This window comes from Chenopodium quinoa, unplaced genomic scaffold (genome assembly GCF_001683475.1).
Source record: "Chenopodium quinoa cultivar QQ74 unplaced genomic scaffold, ASM168347v1, whole genome shotgun sequence".
NCBI lineage: Eukaryota > Viridiplantae > Streptophyta > Magnoliopsida > Caryophyllales > Amaranthaceae > Chenopodium > Chenopodium quinoa.
In genome coordinates, this window is record NW_018743812.1 from 365,553 (window position 1) to 384,749 (window position 19,197).

The 19,197-nt window shown below is 35.0% G+C and overlaps 3 protein-coding genes across 8 annotated transcripts; all 3 read left to right on the forward strand.

Annotated features, from left to right (window-relative positions):
• Positions 1-6,608, forward strand: LOC110685344 (tRNA-specific adenosine deaminase 1-like). Of its 6 annotated transcripts, XR_002503986.1 has the most exons (12): positions 1-502; positions 668-788; positions 1,567-1,730; positions 1,845-1,976; positions 2,419-2,532; positions 3,058-3,227; positions 3,302-3,378; positions 3,461-3,580; positions 3,885-3,972; positions 4,897-5,011; positions 6,041-6,205; positions 6,323-6,608. XR_002503986.1 is itself a non-coding variant. In XM_021861854.1 (11 exons), exons 1-10 carry the CDS (start codon positions 346-348, stop codon positions 5,005-5,007), a joined length of 1,254 nt encoding a protein of 417 aa, XP_021717546.1. In that variant the 5' UTR covers positions 1-345; the 3' UTR covers positions 5,008-5,011; positions 6,007-6,608. The 6 variants fall into 6 exon arrangements, 3 of the variants coding, with proteins under 3 accessions (XP_021717546.1, XP_021717545.1, XP_021717547.1); XR_002503988.1 differs by having other exon boundaries at positions 3,302-3,374; positions 6,007-6,608; XR_002503987.1 differs by having other exon boundaries at positions 3,302-3,374; positions 6,041-6,608.
• Positions 6,609-7,022: 414 nt separating this feature from the next.
• On the forward strand, positions 7,023-9,393 carry LOC110685304 (protein O-glucosyltransferase 1-like). The gene is made up of 5 exons (XM_021861789.1): positions 7,023-7,983; positions 8,125-8,317; positions 8,551-8,615; positions 8,699-8,909; positions 8,991-9,393. The coding sequence occupies exons 1-5, from the start codon at positions 7,433-7,435 to the stop codon at positions 9,357-9,359; spliced, it is 1,389 nt and encodes a 462-aa protein (XP_021717481.1). The 5' UTR covers positions 7,023-7,432; the 3' UTR covers positions 9,360-9,393.
• A 1,453-nt stretch (positions 9,394-10,846) lies between these two features.
• LOC110685345 (O-glucosyltransferase rumi homolog) lies at positions 10,847-14,531 on the forward strand. Its single transcript, XM_021861857.1, has 6 exons — positions 10,847-11,162; positions 11,482-12,098; positions 12,912-13,095; positions 13,342-13,406; positions 13,656-13,866; positions 14,076-14,531. Exons 1-6 carry the CDS (start codon positions 11,040-11,042, stop codon positions 14,412-14,414), a joined length of 1,539 nt encoding a protein of 512 aa, XP_021717549.1. The 5' UTR covers positions 10,847-11,039; the 3' UTR covers positions 14,415-14,531.
• The last annotated feature ends 4,666 nt before the right edge of the window (positions 14,532-19,197 follow it).

The following is a 19,197-nucleotide window of genomic DNA, read 5'->3' on the forward strand; positions in this document are numbered from 1 at the left end:
GGTCGGTTTATGTTCGGGTTCGGGTCTCAAATACTCGCGTTAACTCGGGTCTAGGGTTGGTTTCAGGTCGGGTCATATCGGGTTCGGGTCATCATTTTTCCGAGTTTAGACGGATCGGTTAATAATCGGATTCGAGTCGATATTTCGGGTCGGGTCAGCTTTTGACAGCTCTAATTACATATCATCCTTGTGACTTTAAACGCTAAAAAAAACCAAGGATATTGGATCGAAAAACCCAACAATCTTTGTACAGTAGAAACTAGAAGTAGAAAAACCGAACCACCCTTCGGAAGGCACGAACATAAACACAAAACACTTACCGGAGCTATCGGTGATTTGGTGGTAATGGAAGAAATTCAATCGTTGGGAGGAGGAAATTCATGGGGAAATATTATTTCTGACAAAGTTTTCTCTCTCTTCAATTCTCTTCCTAAAAAGGGCAAACCTCAAGGCCGTGAAGTCACTGTTTTGGCTGCTTTTCTTCTATCGTCTCCTTCGCAAGGTAACCCCATTTCTCTCCATCTTTCTCTCTTCTCAATTGGGTCAATTCTTACTAACTAGTATTCCCTTCAATTTATCGACTTGTTTTAGACTTACCCTTTTGATTTTATGGGTTGAATTTGAGAATTCATTGCTGAAAGAATGATGAAAACTTCTGGGGTTGCAGATTTGGAGGTGGTTGCTTTGGGTACTGGGACTAAATGTTTGCCCAGATCAAGTCGTAGTTCAAATGGGGATGTTGTGAATGATTCTCATGCTGAGATTATTGCCAGAAGAGCTTTGTTAAGGTAGTGATTATTTTGTGTGTTTCATGGTTATGGGTCTTATGACGATTTAAGTTAGCCGAGGGCTTTGTCGTTGTTGTTGATGGTTGTAGTGTTGTATTAGTGATAACGTGATTGAACATTTAATGGTGATAAGGAGATGTTAAGTAATATTGAATAAATGTACAATTGTTAGTTTTAATTGGTTGATGCAGGTTTATTTCTCGGAATTAACACGTTCTTGATTATTTGGTAGCTTGCTGTAGTTGCCTTAGTGAGTCTTAGGAAAATCAGAGATAATGGGATGTTAGTTTGGCCTATTCTTAGCCTTTACTACGGCATTTGATTTAGGTGGTTCGTTAGACGCGTAGTTTGCAAAGGGCTCACTGAAACATCCCTGTTGTTGAGGTTGAATATATGGATGACTTTGTGCTAGATCACGTGATGTGATGTTTTGAAGCTGCTTAGATATGTATTCTGTGTGATTTACAGTGGCTGTAATCGATAGGAATTGTAATCAATTATATCTTTGGCATTTGTGCCATTTGATCATGAATTCATAAACCAGCTTATCTGGCATATACCTTTATATGTTATGCAATTTTGTTTGGCACTTATCTAAGTCTCATTTGAGCTAACATCATATCTTAGTTGTTCAGCGACCACTTTGTGGTTGTTGTTGTTTGTTAAAGACTTAAAGTATGTCTCAAGCAGAATATCATTCTTAAGGCAAATAGTTGGAGTTACCTGATTAATATTGTGACAACTTCAAGATTTTTGTTTTCTCTTTGCAAAATATCAGGTTCTTCTATTCACAGATTCATTCTTATTGCGATTTAAGTGAGCGACCACAAGGTGTCGATGGCAGAAAGTTGCCTCTTTATTTGGAGATTGATGGGTCTGGTCAAGGGCGATACAAAATCAAAGAGGGTTGGAATTTACATATGTATATTTCACAGCTTCCATGTGAGTCTAACTATATCTTATTTCTTTCATCTCTTGCGGGATAGTGATGTGTCCAAAATTATCTTATGATCAATTTTTATTCTCTTTTTGGGGATTTCTGTTATATTTTTATAGGTGGGGATGCTTCACTTAGTTTGCCACAATCGTTGAGAAATATTTCCTTTGGAGAAGAGTTCCCAGCATCATCAACAAATGTGTTTCATCCTCCCGGAGAAAAAACGTCCGAAGCTTTATTGAAGAAGAATGGTTGAATGTATTCTTTCTTCTTTTCTACCTCTGCAGTTATATGACTTGGTTACATTATATCGTGATACATTTTAGTATTTTACTAGATGCATCTTGTCTGCAGCGGCTTCTACAGTAAGCAGCTCTAGTTGCCATACAGCTTATTGTGCTTTTGATTGAACGTGAAATCAGTAGAAGTTTATTGAGTAGAAGAAATTTTGTAGATTCATTGTATGGCCTTTATGAGATAATGCCTGAAACCTTATAAATGGGGGAAGGCATTGCTAGATCCTCATGTTAAAATTAAAGATTACAAAATAATCATCATTAGTTAAAATTTATGGTGCATTACATATTTTTCAGATCGTGTTAGAAAAATGTAATGCATAGCCCTTGTCTATGGATTTTCATTATGTGTTAGTCTCTAAATATTGAAAATTGTTCTTGGTGACTTTTTTTGCAGGTGACTGTCCAACAATAACTGGCTTAGTTCAAAGAAAGCCTGGCCGTGGTGTCACAACTTCGTCTGTTAGCTGTTCTGACAAAATAGCACGCTGGAATGTTGTTGGAATACAAGGTCAGTCAGTTTCTCAGTCACTGGAGGGTTCCATGTGTGTTAAGAATTATGATCTATTAAAATAAAGCCATGAGCAACCAGACCTCAATTTTGATATAATTTCTTGTGTGTGAGTTCTGTTTGTGAATAAGTTTGGTAATTTGATCGTTCAATTGTCAATGAGAAACTGAAAAAAAAGGGTTTAGATCTTTTAAATTTATTCATCCTATCCATGGAAGCTTGACATAATGCTAGAAACTCCACACATAAAAAAAGGGAGCTATTGAATGCATAGAAGAAACGAAAAGCAGCAAAGATTAGTCAAGATTGGAGTTAAGGAGTACTGTTTCGGTCATGATTTGTTGGGATAAAGAACAATGAATGTAAAAAGCTACAAGGCAATCAGAAACACTACATTGGTATTCTGAATATGAGGAAAATAAATTACAAGTCTGTTTACGAATAGAAACATCATTTATTTAGTTGTTACACATAGATCTATGGTATGTCTTTGATAACGAGTTTTGTACTTTACTTTCGTATCAGGTGCAATGCTTTCCTACCTGCTCCAACCTGTTTATATCTCTTCAGTCACCATTGGGCAATCATGCAGTAGTTCTCAAACCCTTTCCCTGAAGGAAAGCTTGAGGAGGGCGTTGTATGATAGGCTAACACCTTTGTGTAATATGTTAGTTGATCCTTTTCTAATTAATGAGGTATGTATAGTGTGTTAAATGTCAATGCAGTATGCACTTTGGCTCATCATAAAAGTGGCCTCTTGATTTTGCAGCCTTTATTTTTTGAAGCTCCTGTCCCACCTAAGGAATTTCAGCATCTTGGTTCTGCTCAGGCGACTTTAACATGTGGGTGAGTCTTCATTTGGTTGTTCATTTCCTGGTGGTGGATATGTGACTTTGAGTTGCAAAATTTAAGCTGCGGTGATGTGCAGGTACTCCATATGCTGGAATAAGCATGAATTACATGAGGTTATCCTTGGGACAACTGGAAGAAAGCAAGGAACCTCTTCAAAGGGAGCATTATTTCCATCCACTGAGTCATCCTTGTGCAAGTAACTTTTAATTAATATATTTGTTTGCTTAATTTTTTTCTTCATGGTAATGTTTCTTAAGGATTATTATCACTTGGCTGAATTTTTTAGTTATTTTTTAATATTATTAAATTCTGATAAGTCATGTACTAAAAATGTTTTAAGGTGACTTTGCTTACATCTGGACAACTTGACATCCTTAGAGGCTTGAACTTTGTTAGTTTATGGTGGTAGTGTTGATAATATTTGTGTGTATATAGTTGTAAATGGTGTCAGGTGTCACTGTCTATCTTGTGTCTTATATCAATTACTGTGCATATTGCAGGAGGAGATTGTTGGAATGTTTTTTGTCCTTTAGGTGCAATTCTTCAGGTGATTGGAAAAACAAAACGATGTCATATAGAGAACTTAAGGTAACATGACATTGGCTTTGATCCCCTTGACTGAAGTGATTTTTTGGAAGTGCCCTAGCCCCTAGGAAGTATATCATCCTTGCATATACAGGTGAATTAGCTCTAGGCGACAGGGGCTTCTTATACAACAACCTGAGCCGACCTTAATAAGAGGTCCATTTATGGGCCAGGATTTTGAATGACTATATGAGACCCTAAGATGTCATGGAATGCTTAATTGTCATGGCAGTGAGTTTCTTGACCCTGCCTTAGGATTAGTCAGTTCTATATCTTGGTAGGGACAGGGAAGGAATATAATTTGGCGGAAGAATTTCACTTTGACATGGTAGAACTCAATTGTTCATGAGCCCAATTCTGTCTAAATTTAATTTGAGTTTTTCTATTTTGACTTGCTCCCTTGTCGTGGTTTAATATTTTGGTGCCCTAGTTGTTGAGGAACCACACGAATTTATTCCGAATTGGGTGGTTAAACTCTAATTGTGGTGACGAATTTGTGATACAGTAAGTGAGATCCTGAATTGATATTGTATAGTACTCCGTATGTTGCTGACAGTTACAACCAGAGTGTAATTAAATCCTTAAAAATTCGTAATGTCTGCTTAACTTGTCCTTGGTAAAAGGTCTCCCGACTCCCGTGTGAAACAGAACAATCTAATTTCAATGAGCTGCTGGCCAATTGAAGTGAAATTTGAAGGCTAAAAGCCTCCCTTATGTCCTCTAGCTATAGCCTATATGCACAATTTGATAATGTTTGAAAAAAGAAATTTATGTCACTAGTTGAAGAATAACAGCCAATCATCATTCCACCCCTGCCTTCAATCTGTTTCACTTTCTGGTTCTTTCATAAATATATAATCCCTTCTTATTGCCAGAATATATTCCTGCTCTTCTAAAGTTCTTAATTCATTTTGATATCTTTTGTAGGAAAATGCTCATGAGTACCACCAAATGTCTAAGATATTGAAGGGGAGCTCAACTTTCTGCAATTGGCTCTTGAAACCTGTTGATTCTGATATGTTCTTTATTAGCCTGTAAAGAGGTAAATGACACTCTTCAAGCTCAACTTAAAATTGATCCTTTTTTATTTATTTATTTTCTTATATAAATTTATTTAATGGGAAAGTAAAGTACTTGCAGAAATGCTAACTGTTGATTGAACTAATTGAATGTCTGTCTTTCAATGTGTATGCATTGGCTTTTCATGGAAATTGATTCATCGATTTGAACGTGGCACATTCATTGAGCATTCTGAATGACTTGAAAGCTTATATATTCTGCAGTCAACCATTGAATAAATAAGTTTAATTATGGAAAAATCATGTATATTCAGGATTACATACAGTAGATTCCAGTTAAATTGAAAATTAGATCCAATATTTGTGTGAAATAATGCTAGATTTAGTGTGAAGTCTGAAGAATCTTGACCAGAAAGGCAGAAACATCCTGATTTTGATGTTTTGGGAGCTCATGAGCTAGCCACAGAATTTTAAAGCCACAGAAGCTGTTGAGATTTATCCCAATTTTTTTTTTTTTTTTTTTTTTTTTTTTTTTTTTTTCCTCTTATATCCCGTTTTTGAAGGGCATACCTTCTGTCTGATGAAAAACTTCAAAATTTTCAGTACATTGACATGCTACTTGAGGCGAAATTGAGCTGTAAGATAAGGATGTTGTTTATACCAAAAAATAAATAAAACAATCTACGGAACACTAAAATGTAGGAGCCTCAACCACATAGGTTATGTGTATGCGATCTCTTTCTCAAACACCCACATTTACTGTGACAACTTGGTTGCTACTATTTTTAGTGCAGACCCACTTTTTTCATTCACATGGATATATTGCACTTGATTTTCACTTTGTTAGAGAGCATTATCAATTGAGCAATATGTTGGTGCCCTTACGAAACCTCTTGCTCACGTCTTTATCCTTGTGCGTAGGAATGTAGCATGATAAGGGTTTAGCCTAGATCAAACCGAATTAAGGTTGAATTTATTGCAACAGAATGTAATTGGCATGAATTGCATGACAGTACAGGTTACAAGATTCTGCCTTTGTTACTGTTTTGCAGCCGGGGAGATAACGTGAAGCTCAAGAAAATACTTGGAGCAACATGTAGCATCTCTCGAGCATTCAAAGGTGTAAACAATGTGACCTTAATACGTTTCAACATCATATACACAAGAAGGATCATCTTTGGAACATGCAATACGTTGGCCTAACATACAAGAAAAAGGTGACTTGTGGCCCCACTTAGTCACGAAATCAATGTCTTTAATACCATTGTTTTGCTTCCTAATTTCCATTGTAGCTAGATTTATTAATATCTACAGTGTATATGATACACTTTTAGGCATAGGCATCACAGACCCTCACTGCCATGAAAAACGAGTTTAAGTTCTTTGGTCGGAAAACTTTGGGTTATGGAAGTTATCATGCACTCGATTGGCTAAACATAGTCACAGGACCACGATGTCAAGAGTCGAAGAAACGGGCTGTTGCTGTCAATGTCTTATTCTGTCTATTTTTCTTCTTTACCCTCTTTTGCTATGAACTTTTTGTTGGTTGGAGTAATTCTGTAAGTCAAATTTTAAACTTTGTTTTTAAATAGCGAATTTTTTGTTGCTATTACTCTTTAATGTAGGCCTGTTCACGGATCGGATATCCGATCCGAAATCACATGTCGGATCGGATATCTGAATACTCGAATATCAGAAACTGAAATCCAAATCCGATTCGAAAATTTCGGATATCCGAAATTTTCGGATCAGATGCTTCGGATATCCATTATCCAATATTAAGTAATGATTATGATTACTTTCTAAATTTCACTAATTTTACCGCTTTTTAATTGCTAAGTTCAACATATTTTAACAAAATAGTAGTCTTTTTGCAATAAAAATTATCATCAAATATATTCAGAATATTATAACAAGTTAATAATACAGGGTCAGTTTTATATGAATAATTTAAATATTGATATATATATTTCACTATTTTAGCCTTTATATTTCGGATATCGGATATTCGAAATTTTGAAAATCAATATCCAAATCTGCATCCGATATCAGCTTTTTCGAATCGGATATCCGATCCGAAATAAAAACTCGGATTGGATATCCAAAAATTCGGAACGGTTGCGGGTTGGATTATCGGATTTCGGATTCTCGGATAGTTTTGTACAAGCCTACTTTAACGTTTAACAATAGATCAATTAGATATCAAAAATGAAATTAGGAAAGAAAATTTAGATTAGATATTGGATCAAATTTCATAAAATTCCCCCCCCCCCCTAATTGCATATTTCCATGCATGTTAGGTTAAGATTTTTTTTTTTTTTTGAAAGAAGGTTAAGATTTGATTCCTATCTACTTCATATATGTATTATACATGTTTTAGCATTTATTTTAAACTTGCCTAGTTGTTAATATCGTTGATAATTTTATTCTCCTAATTATAGCAAATGAGATCATCAATCCAAAAACTATGTATTTCGACTTCTAAATCTTTGGCATCACCACCACCGCCGCCATCCCAGCAATATCCACTACAATGTGTGATCAATAGTACCGCCCAATCATGTCCTCACAACTACCCTACAAACTATGCCTCTACGAATCTTGGTCATCCAGCAACGTGCCCAGACTACTTCCGTTGGATCCATGAAGATCTACGGCCATGGAAGGAGACGGGTGTCACGAAACAAATGGTTGAAGCGGGTCGAAAGACAGCCAACTTTAAGCTAGTGATCCTAGAAGGAAGGGTGTATGTAGAGAAGTACAGGGATTCAATTCAAACTAGAGATGAGTTCACTTTGTGGGGAATCCTACAACTACTAAGGCGGTATCCTGGGAGATTGCCTGATTTGGAGCTAATGTTTGATTGTGGTGATAGGCCTGTAATTCCAGCAAACAATTTTAAGAAGCCTTATTCTGGGCCACCACCCTTGTTTAAGTATTGCTCTGATCCATGGAGTTTGGACATTGTTTTTCCTGATTGGTCCTTTTGGGGTTGGTAAGTTTTGGCTTCTCATTTTAAATTTCTTGATTTCAACCCGAGATCAAATCTCATCTACATTGTTTCCCTGTTGCTCTCGACACTAGAGAGAGAAAATGGATTATAGATTTGATTATAACGCTGTGTATAATTGAGTAGGGCGGAGTGTAACATAAAACCATGGAGAAACACATCTATTGAAATACAAGAAGGGAGCAAGATGATGAAATGGAAGGACAGGATACCCTTAGCTTATTGGAGAGGCAACCCTAAAGTTGCACCATGGAGGGCAGATTTGCTCAAGTGCAATGCTACTAACACTACTGATTGGAGCGTTCGCATCTATTCTCAGGTCTCTTTTCATCAATTCACCTGAACATTTCCATTAGGTAGTTCAATACCATCACATATGATTAATCGACGTCTTGAAAACTTAACATGATCAAGACAATACCCGAAAACATTAATATCATTTGAGAAAGGAGCATTATACCTTTCATTATGGAATTGCGTCGTTTTCAAAACCACTTTGCCCTAACGGAGGGTAGTAAAGTTTGAACTCAAAACATTTACATTTGATTGCAGAACTGGGAAAAACAAGCTAAAGTAGGGTTTAAAGAATCCAACCTTAAAGATCAGTGCACCCATAGGTATTATATTAAACTTATTAATTTATTTTTTACAATAATTTTATACTATTAATCTATTCTAATATTTGTTTCATATCATAAAGGTACAAGATCTATATTGAAGGATGGGCTTGGTCAGTTAGTGAGAAATACATTCTAGGATGTGATTCTATGACATTGGTAGTAAAGCCCACATATCATGACTTTTTCAATAGAGGGATGTTGCCCTTGGTCCACTATTGGCCCATTAAGAACAATGATAAATGCAAATCTCTCAAGTTTGCTGTTGAATGGGGAAATAGTCACGTTGATAAGGTAATTAAACGTCACATTATTTGTATAGTGTGACTTAAATTTGTTATTATTAATCTCGTATTAATCTATATGATTGAATAGGCTCATGCGATAGGGCAGGCCGCAAGTAGGTACATCCATGAAGATATGAAGATGGACTATGTTTATGATTATATGTTCCATTTGTTGAATGAGTATGCAAAGCTATTAAGGTTTAAACCCTCGATACCTCCCAAAGCGATTGAGCTTTGCTCCGAGGCAATGGCGTGTGCAGCTAAAGGTAACTGGAGGAAGTTCATGGAGGAATCCTTGGAAAAATCTCCTAGTAATGGAATTCCTTGCTCTATGCCACCTCCTTATGATCCCTTAGCTTTTAGAAGTTTTCTAGAGAAGAAAGCTAATTTGACAAGGCAAGTAGAGATTTGGGAAGATGAGTATTGGGAAAATTTGAACCCTAAAAGGAAACCTTGATTGAATTACAACTTTCGTATTCTTGTGCATTGTAAACGTCGTCATGAAGTAATAACAATATGTTGTGCTTAACTTTCGCTCTATCTATTGGATGGTATGTAATTACCTATCCCAAGATTGATAATGAATAGTGTGGTATGAATCTTTCAAACGAAAGCAAACTAAACAATTCGATCTATTTCCATAATAACCAATGTTAACTCAATCACATCATTATATAAATTGATAATGTTTGATCATTTACTAGAAATTTCGCTCTCATAAACAAATGTCATGACTTTTTTTTTTCCTAAAAAATAGCAAAAACTATACACCTAAAATTCGAGAAATAAATACTCAAAAGATTTAGTCTACTCAACAACCAAGATTTAAAATCATTAAAATGTGCAAGGTTTCTATTGGTTTGTGTTTGCTACAAAATTGCTAGCCGACCGTACTCTTTGCACTAAACAAGTAGTATGAGTATTTGAACTTGGCCTAATTGGTCTCTTTCTAATAGGCCAATATGTTATATGTATAATAACATGTGAAGGTAGGAAAAGCCATGGCATGTAACATGGAAAAGCCATGGAGAAGTTGATTCCAAAATAATACTTCTCAAAAGCAATTGCACCATTTTCAAATTGGCTATAATTATATATAACATGTAAACTTGTAAATATTATGTAACTTTCTTAATAAAGTACGAAATATTTAATTTCTCTCTATGGAGTATTTTTTTTACTGCTTTGTTAAAAGGTCTCACTTTAAAAGAAAATTTTAAAATAATTCAGAGCTAATTAGTTAATAATAAGGGTGATTAGGTTTAATCTAATCATCAGGTCTAAGGTCATGTTTAATCAAACAAGCTTAAATAAGTTCAAGTGAAGAGAACACATCCAAGATGAATTACATGACTTTAATATTAGAACAATAGAACGAATGGAACAATAATTTTTTTGAGAGTAAACTAAGAAAGCCTCAAAGACAACGAAATAAATGAGATTCGATTCTACAATTTGAGTTTTACCTTTAAAAGTTTAACCAAATAAACCAGTTGACATTCACAAACAAATTAATGATGAATATAAATTTTAATCCATACAAGACAATTATAGTAGTAGCCAAATATTACAAATTTCAAAATCTTACAGGCCACCGATGGCTTACAAAAGACCAAGTGCATCATCAACATTCACCAAACGTTGTCAGATGTAAGAATCTGATCTATTAAATCATGTGTGTAAAACCTTATAATGGAATCTCAATAATGTATCCAATAAAATTATACTCGTACTTCGTACCAAGTATACTACGTGTATTAAAACATATTAAAGTATAATTAACCAAGCTAATGGGCTAGTCATGTCTCTCACTCCCCATTTCCCAACCACCCAAGAATAAAAATTAAAAACAAATAAAATTGTTTACAAGTCAAACTAAGCTTCAGAAGACTACCAAAAACACATGCCAACAAATCAACAACACTTTTTTTTTTTTTTTTTTTATATTTATTTTTCCTTTTTGTACTAGTATATTACAATAATGCTTTCATTCATGAAAAAGCAACAATTAATTATATATCTATACCATTTTGTCTTTAATCAGTAGTTGATTAAATTATTCTTTTTCTGGGGTGCTAAATATTGAGAATTAGAACTTGGTTGCTAAATAGTTGATCAGCCCACCACAAAAAATCTAATGGTGGTGGGGAAGATTGATATGGCTTGGTTTACAGTCAATAAAAAGAAAATTCTCTTTTATTTTTACATCTTTCTATTCCTTGGTTGCATCCTTCTAGTTCGACGTTTCGATCACACTGTGGTAAGTCCTTTAATTTGATCATATTGTTTTACGATTCAGTTACTAGACGGTCTAATTACTCGAGTTAGATTTAGAGATCTCACATTTTAACTCGTAACTTGATGGTCGAGTAGTTGGAGAGAATCCTCGCTTACTCTTTGAAAAATCCTTCTTTCTTGCTATTTTTGTTATTGACTATTTGAAAATAAATTTTAGAATTTGGTCATTACCGACATTTTAATGCACCGAACCCGTCAGAACTAGAAATAGTTAAATTATAATATATTGTCATATTGATTATAGTTTCTTGTTTATTGATTCCATTGATTTTGTTTCTCAGCCTTCAATTAAGATCACAAATTACAGTAAATCACCAGATTCAAGCAACAAAAACATCCCAACCTCAGTTGGAAACACACCAAAAAATGCAATACATTCATCAAAAGCAACAACAGAATACCCCATCATTTGTCCCACAACAAGCACAAACCAAACATGCCTTAAAACCAACTATCCAACCACAATAGAAGTCAATGAGGCAAATATCATATCATCTTCAATCGACTCGTGCCCGAATTACTTTCGGTGGATCCATGAAGATTTGCGACCTTGGGTATCAAAAGGGATCACAAAGGAATCATTAGAAGCCGGAAAGAACTTCGCGTCTTTCCGGCTAATAATATTGGAAGGAAGAGTATTTCTTCAAAGGTATAAAAGTATATATGAAACAAGAGATATGTTTACAATTTGGGGGATTTTGCAACTACTAAGATTGTACCCTGGAAAATTGCCTGATTTGGATTTAATGTTTGAGAGTGGTGATAAACCAGTGATTAAGAAGTTTGATTATGATGAAGCTGCTGCTAATTACACTTCACCTGTTCCTCCTATGTTTCATTATTTTGGAGATGATCAACATTTTGATATTCCTTTCCCAGATTGGTCTTTTTGGGGTTGGTAATGTTTCTCCTTTTCCTCTTTATTTTTTTTTTTTTATATATATATTTTAATTAATGCCCGTCATTAATTTACTCTTAACACTCTTTCTGTCCGTAAATAATGGTTATAAATTCATGACTTTTACTAATCAGATGTCATTAATTTACTTTTAACACTCTTTCTGTCCATAAATAATTGTTATAAATTCATGACTTTTACTAATCTGATGTCTTGACGTGATTTTACATAGAAGATATAAATCTTTATAATAATTCTCGTATATAATAATGTTACTTGTAGTGGTGATGTAAGAAGTATTAGAAAATTCAATTATATACCATTATAATTTTCAAAATGTGAATCTAAACATTCTAAAATATCTCCAATTCTCCACTGTTTATTTTTGTTAATAAGATAGTCCAAATCTAGTTAAGTACAGAGGCAAGACATGTATTGATAATTGATGTTTTGGGCTCAATGTTGATCTCTTTATGCTACTTTAATGATGAATTATTTTTTTTTACGCCATGGTTGATTTATAATAATGTGTGGGGCCTAATTATGTCATAATGTAATGTGTGGTGGTACCGTTAAAACAGAAGAGGTGGGGTCTATTAAAATATACGTATGAGCAAATGAAGTACTGTACTCTTCTACAAATTGTACTCGTATTTTTATAATATTATGAAAGTTTATAGAGTCAAATGGGACAATTGTAGTGGGACGAAGGAAACAAAAGACACAACTCAAGTTGCTATCGCTAAAGTTATGTTAATCGTAGTTGTAATTCCCATTAATTAGAGTGTACTAAATCTTACTATGGTGCTGCAGGCATGAGAAAAACATAAAGCCATGGGGGACCCAATTAAATGACATAATTGAAGGCAACCAAAAAGTGAAATGGGTAAACAGAGTGCCCTATGCCTATTGGAAAGGTAATTCTTTAACAGGAAACAGAAGAGACCTTCTAAGATGCAATTCAACTCGAGCTTCGAAAGCTCAGATTTATGATCAGGTAACAAATCTTCTTTTCCTCTACCCAGTAATCTCTAACACGACCTGAAATTACTGAGAACAACTTAAACCCGACTTGACATGAACTTACCAACATAAATATGATCCATATAAGTATCTTGTTATTATTATTCCATGTCTTACATAACTTTTCACACGTTTTGAGTATGATAAAAAAAAAAAAAAAAAAAGAAAAATGACCCTAACCAAATTTGAAGTTATTTGTTACTTTCTTTTTGTTTCTCAGAGTTCGCCAGAGGAAGTTAATCATGGCTTTAAACAATCAAATATGGCAGCTCAATGCACCCACCGGTAAGTTTATTTTCTTCATTTACATTAACAAGTACAGGGTCATATGTGTACAAATGATAGCGAGTCTATAAACATATGCCACAATTCAGTTTTAGTCCGCTCCAATATAATAAGTCACTTTCTAAGGTTAGTAAGTTAGAATTTGAATTTGAACTTGAACTTTTAAATGCACATTGGCATGGACGCATGGTGAAGTACTGAGTTTTCTACCATAATTAATTGCATTGCATATTTTGATCGTTAATGAAGGTACAAAATATTCATGGAAGGAAAAGCATGGTCGACAAGTGGGAAATACATACAAGCTTGTGATTCTATGTTACTGCTGGTACAACCGCAATACTACGAGTTTTATACAAGAAGTTTGCTACCATTGAAACAATATTGGCCTATTAATCCCTCCAAATTATGTGAATCCATCAAATTTGCTGTTGTTTGGGGAAATAAACATCCAAACAAGGTACGCTTTCCTCTTTTCTCTTGATCTAGAATTACTTAGCTTGTACAGTTTTGTTTTTAAAGACATGCTTGACCATAAATATCTTTAATTACGTAATAAATAAATAAGGAAAGTTAATAGTTCGGATTATTTTTCTCCACCTTTGAACATCTAAAATAATAAAACCACGAATCCTTGAATCATGATCTTGAATTCTTAACAAAATGCAGGCACAAGAGATAGCAAAGGGTGGAAGCAAGTTCATAACAGAGGAGCTAAACATGAAATACATTTATGATTACATGTTTCATTTGTTAAATGAATATGGAAAACTCATGAAATACAAGCCAACTATTCCTCCTAATGCAGTAGAAGTTTGTACAGAAACAATGGCTTGCAAAACTTCTCTCAAAGATAAAGAGTGGAAATTAAATTCCCTAGTAAAAGCTCCTTCCCAAACAAGCCCTTGTTCAATTCCTCCTGCTTATGATCCTCATCATCTTCAAACATTTCTTAAAACTAAAGAGGAGATTTTGAGGGATGTTGAGGGTTTGAGTAGAGTAGGGTGATAGCTAATTTTTTTGTTTAGATCAAGTACTATATACGGAGTATTGTCCAATTTTGTAAATAAGCACCTTTTTTTGGGGGTAAATTATTGGTTACGGATCAGTTTTGTAACTATGTATAGGGGTGGGACTTCGGTTTGGCAGTTCGGTTTGACTTCGGTTTGAAACGGTTTCGGTTTGAAACGGTTCGGGTTGAAACAGTTTCATTTAAACGGCGGGTCGGTTCAGTTCGGTTCTGATTAGTCACAGGTCGATTCGGTTTCGGTTTATTTTTGTACGGTTTAAATTCGGTTCAGGTCATAAACGATTCGGTTTATAAACAGTTCGGGTCATAATCAGATCGGTTAGACACAAGTCAGTTCAGGGGCGGGTTTACTCGGGTCAATGCTGGTTCGGTTTTTAAACGATTCGGTTCATAATCGGATCGGTTTGAAACAGGTCGGTTCAGGGGCGGTTTTACCGGGTCAACGTCGGTTCAGGTTCATATCGGTTCGGGTCATGAACGAATTATTTTGAAACGGGTCGGTTCAGGGGCGGGTTTACCCTAGTTAATGCTAGTTCGATTCATATCGGTTCGGTTTATACTCGGTTTGGTGCTAAAATCATTCGGGTTAGTTTGGTAATCGGTTAAATTGGATCGGGTTGAAAAGGTTCATTTCTTTAGCGAACTAGATAAAGTCGGTTTGATTCGGGTTGAAATTGAGTTCTAAAAAGTGGTTTTGACCAGTTAGCGCGTTTTGTTTTATATCAAGTTGGGACTAGTATTTCCATTTCATTAGCAGGTCAGTATAGGTTGGTGAAAAAAAAAATGGATCGAGTAGAAATTGGGTTTAAAGAGTTTTTGACCGATTAGCTGGTTTCGTTTTATATCAAGTTGGTATTTCGTCACTTTATTTTCAGACATCGGATTATATACAATTACACAAATCTTCATTTATTCAATTATTTTATATCATGTTAATATGTTATGTTTCAAGTTTGGTTATACTCTTGTTGTTGTTTATTAGATATTATCATATTAGTCTATTATAAATTTATAATATATTATTGTTTCATTATCAAATATTATCAGGTTATCAGCTTCTTGTTGGATTGTTTTAGATATCGTGTCATGACCATATTTTTATGAGTTGCTACTTTGAATATGATAAATCGATTCAGATATCAGATTATATAGAATTACAGAAATTCTCATATTCTATATCATGTTAATGTGTTATGTTTCAAGTTTGGTTATAGTCTTGTTGTTGTTTATTAAATATTAGTCTATTACAAATTTATAAGGTATTAATGTATTATTGTTTCATTATTGATTATTATCAGGTTATCAACTTCTTGTTTTAAAGATCGCGTCATGATCATGATTTGATGAGTTGGTACTTTGAATACGATAAATCGATAATTGATATTGTAATAAACTAATAATTTAATGTTACAGAACTATATTTGGATATTTAATTAAAATCACAATTATTCAATTTCCCATTAGTCTAATAAAGTAATAATTGACAATTGTTTGTAACTATTCCATAATTTTGGTGTTAAAGTTATATTGCTGAATTACTTTGTTCTCTTACCCTCTCTGATCACCTTTTAAGATTACATGCCTACAAGGCTGCAACATATATATGTTGCAACTTGCAAGTTAAAGAAAACGGATGGAGAAGTAGAAGTATTCAATTAGATCGATCATCAACTGTTTTAAGTTTTAATAATCAGATACATTTATTTATTATCTATTCATACCAATGATAGTATGATACCAATCGTACCATACATTATTATTTATTACATATAATAACTAATATACATTAAATATGTCGTATTGAATCAATTTGAATTTCCAAACATTTCTGTTTCTTACAATTGATAAGTTACATAAAGTTAATCATTTTTTAAGAGTACAATAGTGTTTTTATTAGTACGTAGCTATGAATAAAAAAAAACATACTATCCTAATCCATCATTCCACGATCCGTGTCACCGTCTTAAATTAAATATCAGCCATTGATTTGCATGTCATCTAACGGCCTATCATCGCACACATTCCAATTCATGATCTGTGTGTTTTCTTTTCCACTAATCAAATCACTCTTACCATTGTCTCTTTAGTACTCTTTGATTTCTCTTTCGTTTTCTCTCTCCTCTTCTGTAATATTATCAATTTTTTGAGCCATGGCTGCTAATATGCTCACTGCTCTCCCGTTTTCTCTCTCATCTCCTCTTCCATCTTCCTTTCTTCTTTTCCCTTCTTCCATCTATGTTCTCCTTCTTCCATCTCGTTTTCCGTCACCGTCCACCGGCACCACGCACGACGGTTTTTATGGTCAAATTCGACCACGAAACTCTAGATCTAGTTGTTGCATGATCGAATTTGGCCTTTTAAAACCAAATTCGAGGCAAAATTCGGGATTAATATAATAATATATAAGGTATTTTCGTTCTTCCTTTTCATTTCAGGTTGTGGGCGACGGAGGGGGCCAAGTTAGGGTGGGTTCGGCGGCGGTTAGAGTGGGTTCGGGTGGGAGGGGAGGGAGGATTTTTCAAGGGAGGGAGGGAGTTTTATGGTGGGTGAGTAGTTAGAGTGAGTTGAGGGGGGGGTTTCGAGGATGTTGGGTTTCGTGGGGATGGGTGGGGTGGGGTTACAGTGGGTTTGGGTTTTTTTTTTTCCGATTTTTTTCGTATGGGGTAGGGTGGGGTGTGTTACGGTGACGGTGGTGGGTGAGGTTGGGGTTGGGCCTGGTTTTTTTTTTTTTTTTTTTTTTGTACAGTGACAATGGTGGGTGGGGTGGGTGGGGTGCGTTACGGTGATGGTGGTAGGTGGGGTGGGGTATGGGTCTGGGTTTTATTATTTACGGTGACGGTGGTGGATGGGGTGGGTGGGGGTTTGGGTCTGGGTTTTTTTGTATTTACGGTGGGTGGTGGGGTGGGGTGGGGTGGGTTATGATAATTATGGTGGGTGGGGGTGGTGTTAGGGTGTGTCTGGGTTGATGGTGGTGGGGTGGGGGTGGGTTACGGTAACGGTGGTGGGGTGGAGGTGGGTTACGGTAACGGTGGTGGGTGGGGGTAGTGTTAGGGTGGGTCTGGGGTGACGGTGGTGGGATGTGGTGGTGATAGGGTGAGTCTGGGGTGACGGCGGGGGTGGTGTTAGGGTGGGTTACGGTGGTGGGTAGGTGGAGGGTGTTGGATTGGATGGGTGGCCAGATTTTTTATAATTTTTTTATTCAATTTATATCTCCTAATTTAGTAATGCAAGAATATAATTTTAATTTTATAATAGCAAAAAAATTTATAAATTTAAATTAATAATTATACGTACAAAAAATTGTACTGTTAAACTACATTAAACATCAAATGTATTCGTGGAATTCTAACAAATTGTTAAAGGCTGTAAAAAGTCCAATTTGAATGGAACGGGTTGTAAACGGTTTGTTTTAAACAGTTTGTAATCGGATCGGTTTAAACGGGTTGCGGTTTGAAAATAGTTCGGTTTAAACGGCTTAACAGGTTACAACGGTTTGGTGTAAACGGTTAGCGGATTGTAAATGGTTCGATTTAAACGGTTCTTTTCCTACTATTCAAACGGTTTCGGTTTATAATCGGTTCGGTTTAAACAGTTAGCGGGTTAACATTAATCGGTTCAAACGGTTTCGGTTTATAAACGGTTTGGTTTGTTATCGGTTTACGGTTCGTAACGGGTTAACATTAATCGGTTTGGTTCGGTTTCGGTTTGACATTATACGGTTCAGTTCGGTTTTCGGTTTAAAACTAGCGGTTTATAAACAGTTCGATCCGTGATGGTTCGGTTCGATAACGGACGGTTTTACGGTTCGGTTTGAAAAGTCCCACCCCTAACTATGTATGAAAAAATGCATAAGTGGCTTGTTACTTGCTCTCTTATACAAAGTTTTTTTTTTTTTTTTTTTTTTTTTTTTTTTTTTCCAATTTATTTTCTAACAGCTCGTAATAATGTTAATTCTCGTTTGACAGAGATAATATAAATTGTTTGAGAGTGTGGGATAGCTCAAGTGGTTAGAGCTTCCCTCCCGTTTTCGGGAGATCCTGAGATCGATTCCCACCCCGTCCTTGTAGCTCTCTAAACAACAAAAAAATAATTAAATTATTTCCCATTTTATGCTATTAAACCTTTACCCTAAACTTGTCGCGTAACAAAGGTTTTAAAAGAAAAAATACATGCCAAATAGCAATTAAAATGAGAAATTTTCTAGCTAAAGATAGTACATAAGACAAGTTTCAAAGGATGAGGCTATGGAATATGTGTGATGCATTTTCTGGTTTGACAGAGAAAATTGCGCTTCTTTTCTACAATTTTCATTTCTTTTTCCAACAAGAAAATACGTTTTTTTCTCTTTTCTTTTGGTCTTTTCAATTTCCACACCATACATTGCCAATAATATGGTCAATGTATACAACTCAAGATGCATTCTCAATTGTTAGAAGCCATAACAAGGCCTTTCAAGCGAAGGGCTTCAACTGTAATCCTGTTTTATGCCATCCTCCTCGTTGGTGCCTTCGTTGGAACCCGGTACATGACCATTGTAAGTCTTTGATCCCTATTTTTCGATATCATATTCATTGTTGTGTTCTTCAACTTTGAAGAAATTTCATCAAGAGCATGACATATTATGTAATTTATGACTGATTTTAGGAAATTAGAATTAATCTTTGAAACTTCATAGCTTGATTGTAATTTGTGATTAAGTAATCGTGATGAAATGGTTAATCCCTTTTTGGCTTTTGTTCTAAGAGTAATTGTGTAAGGAAA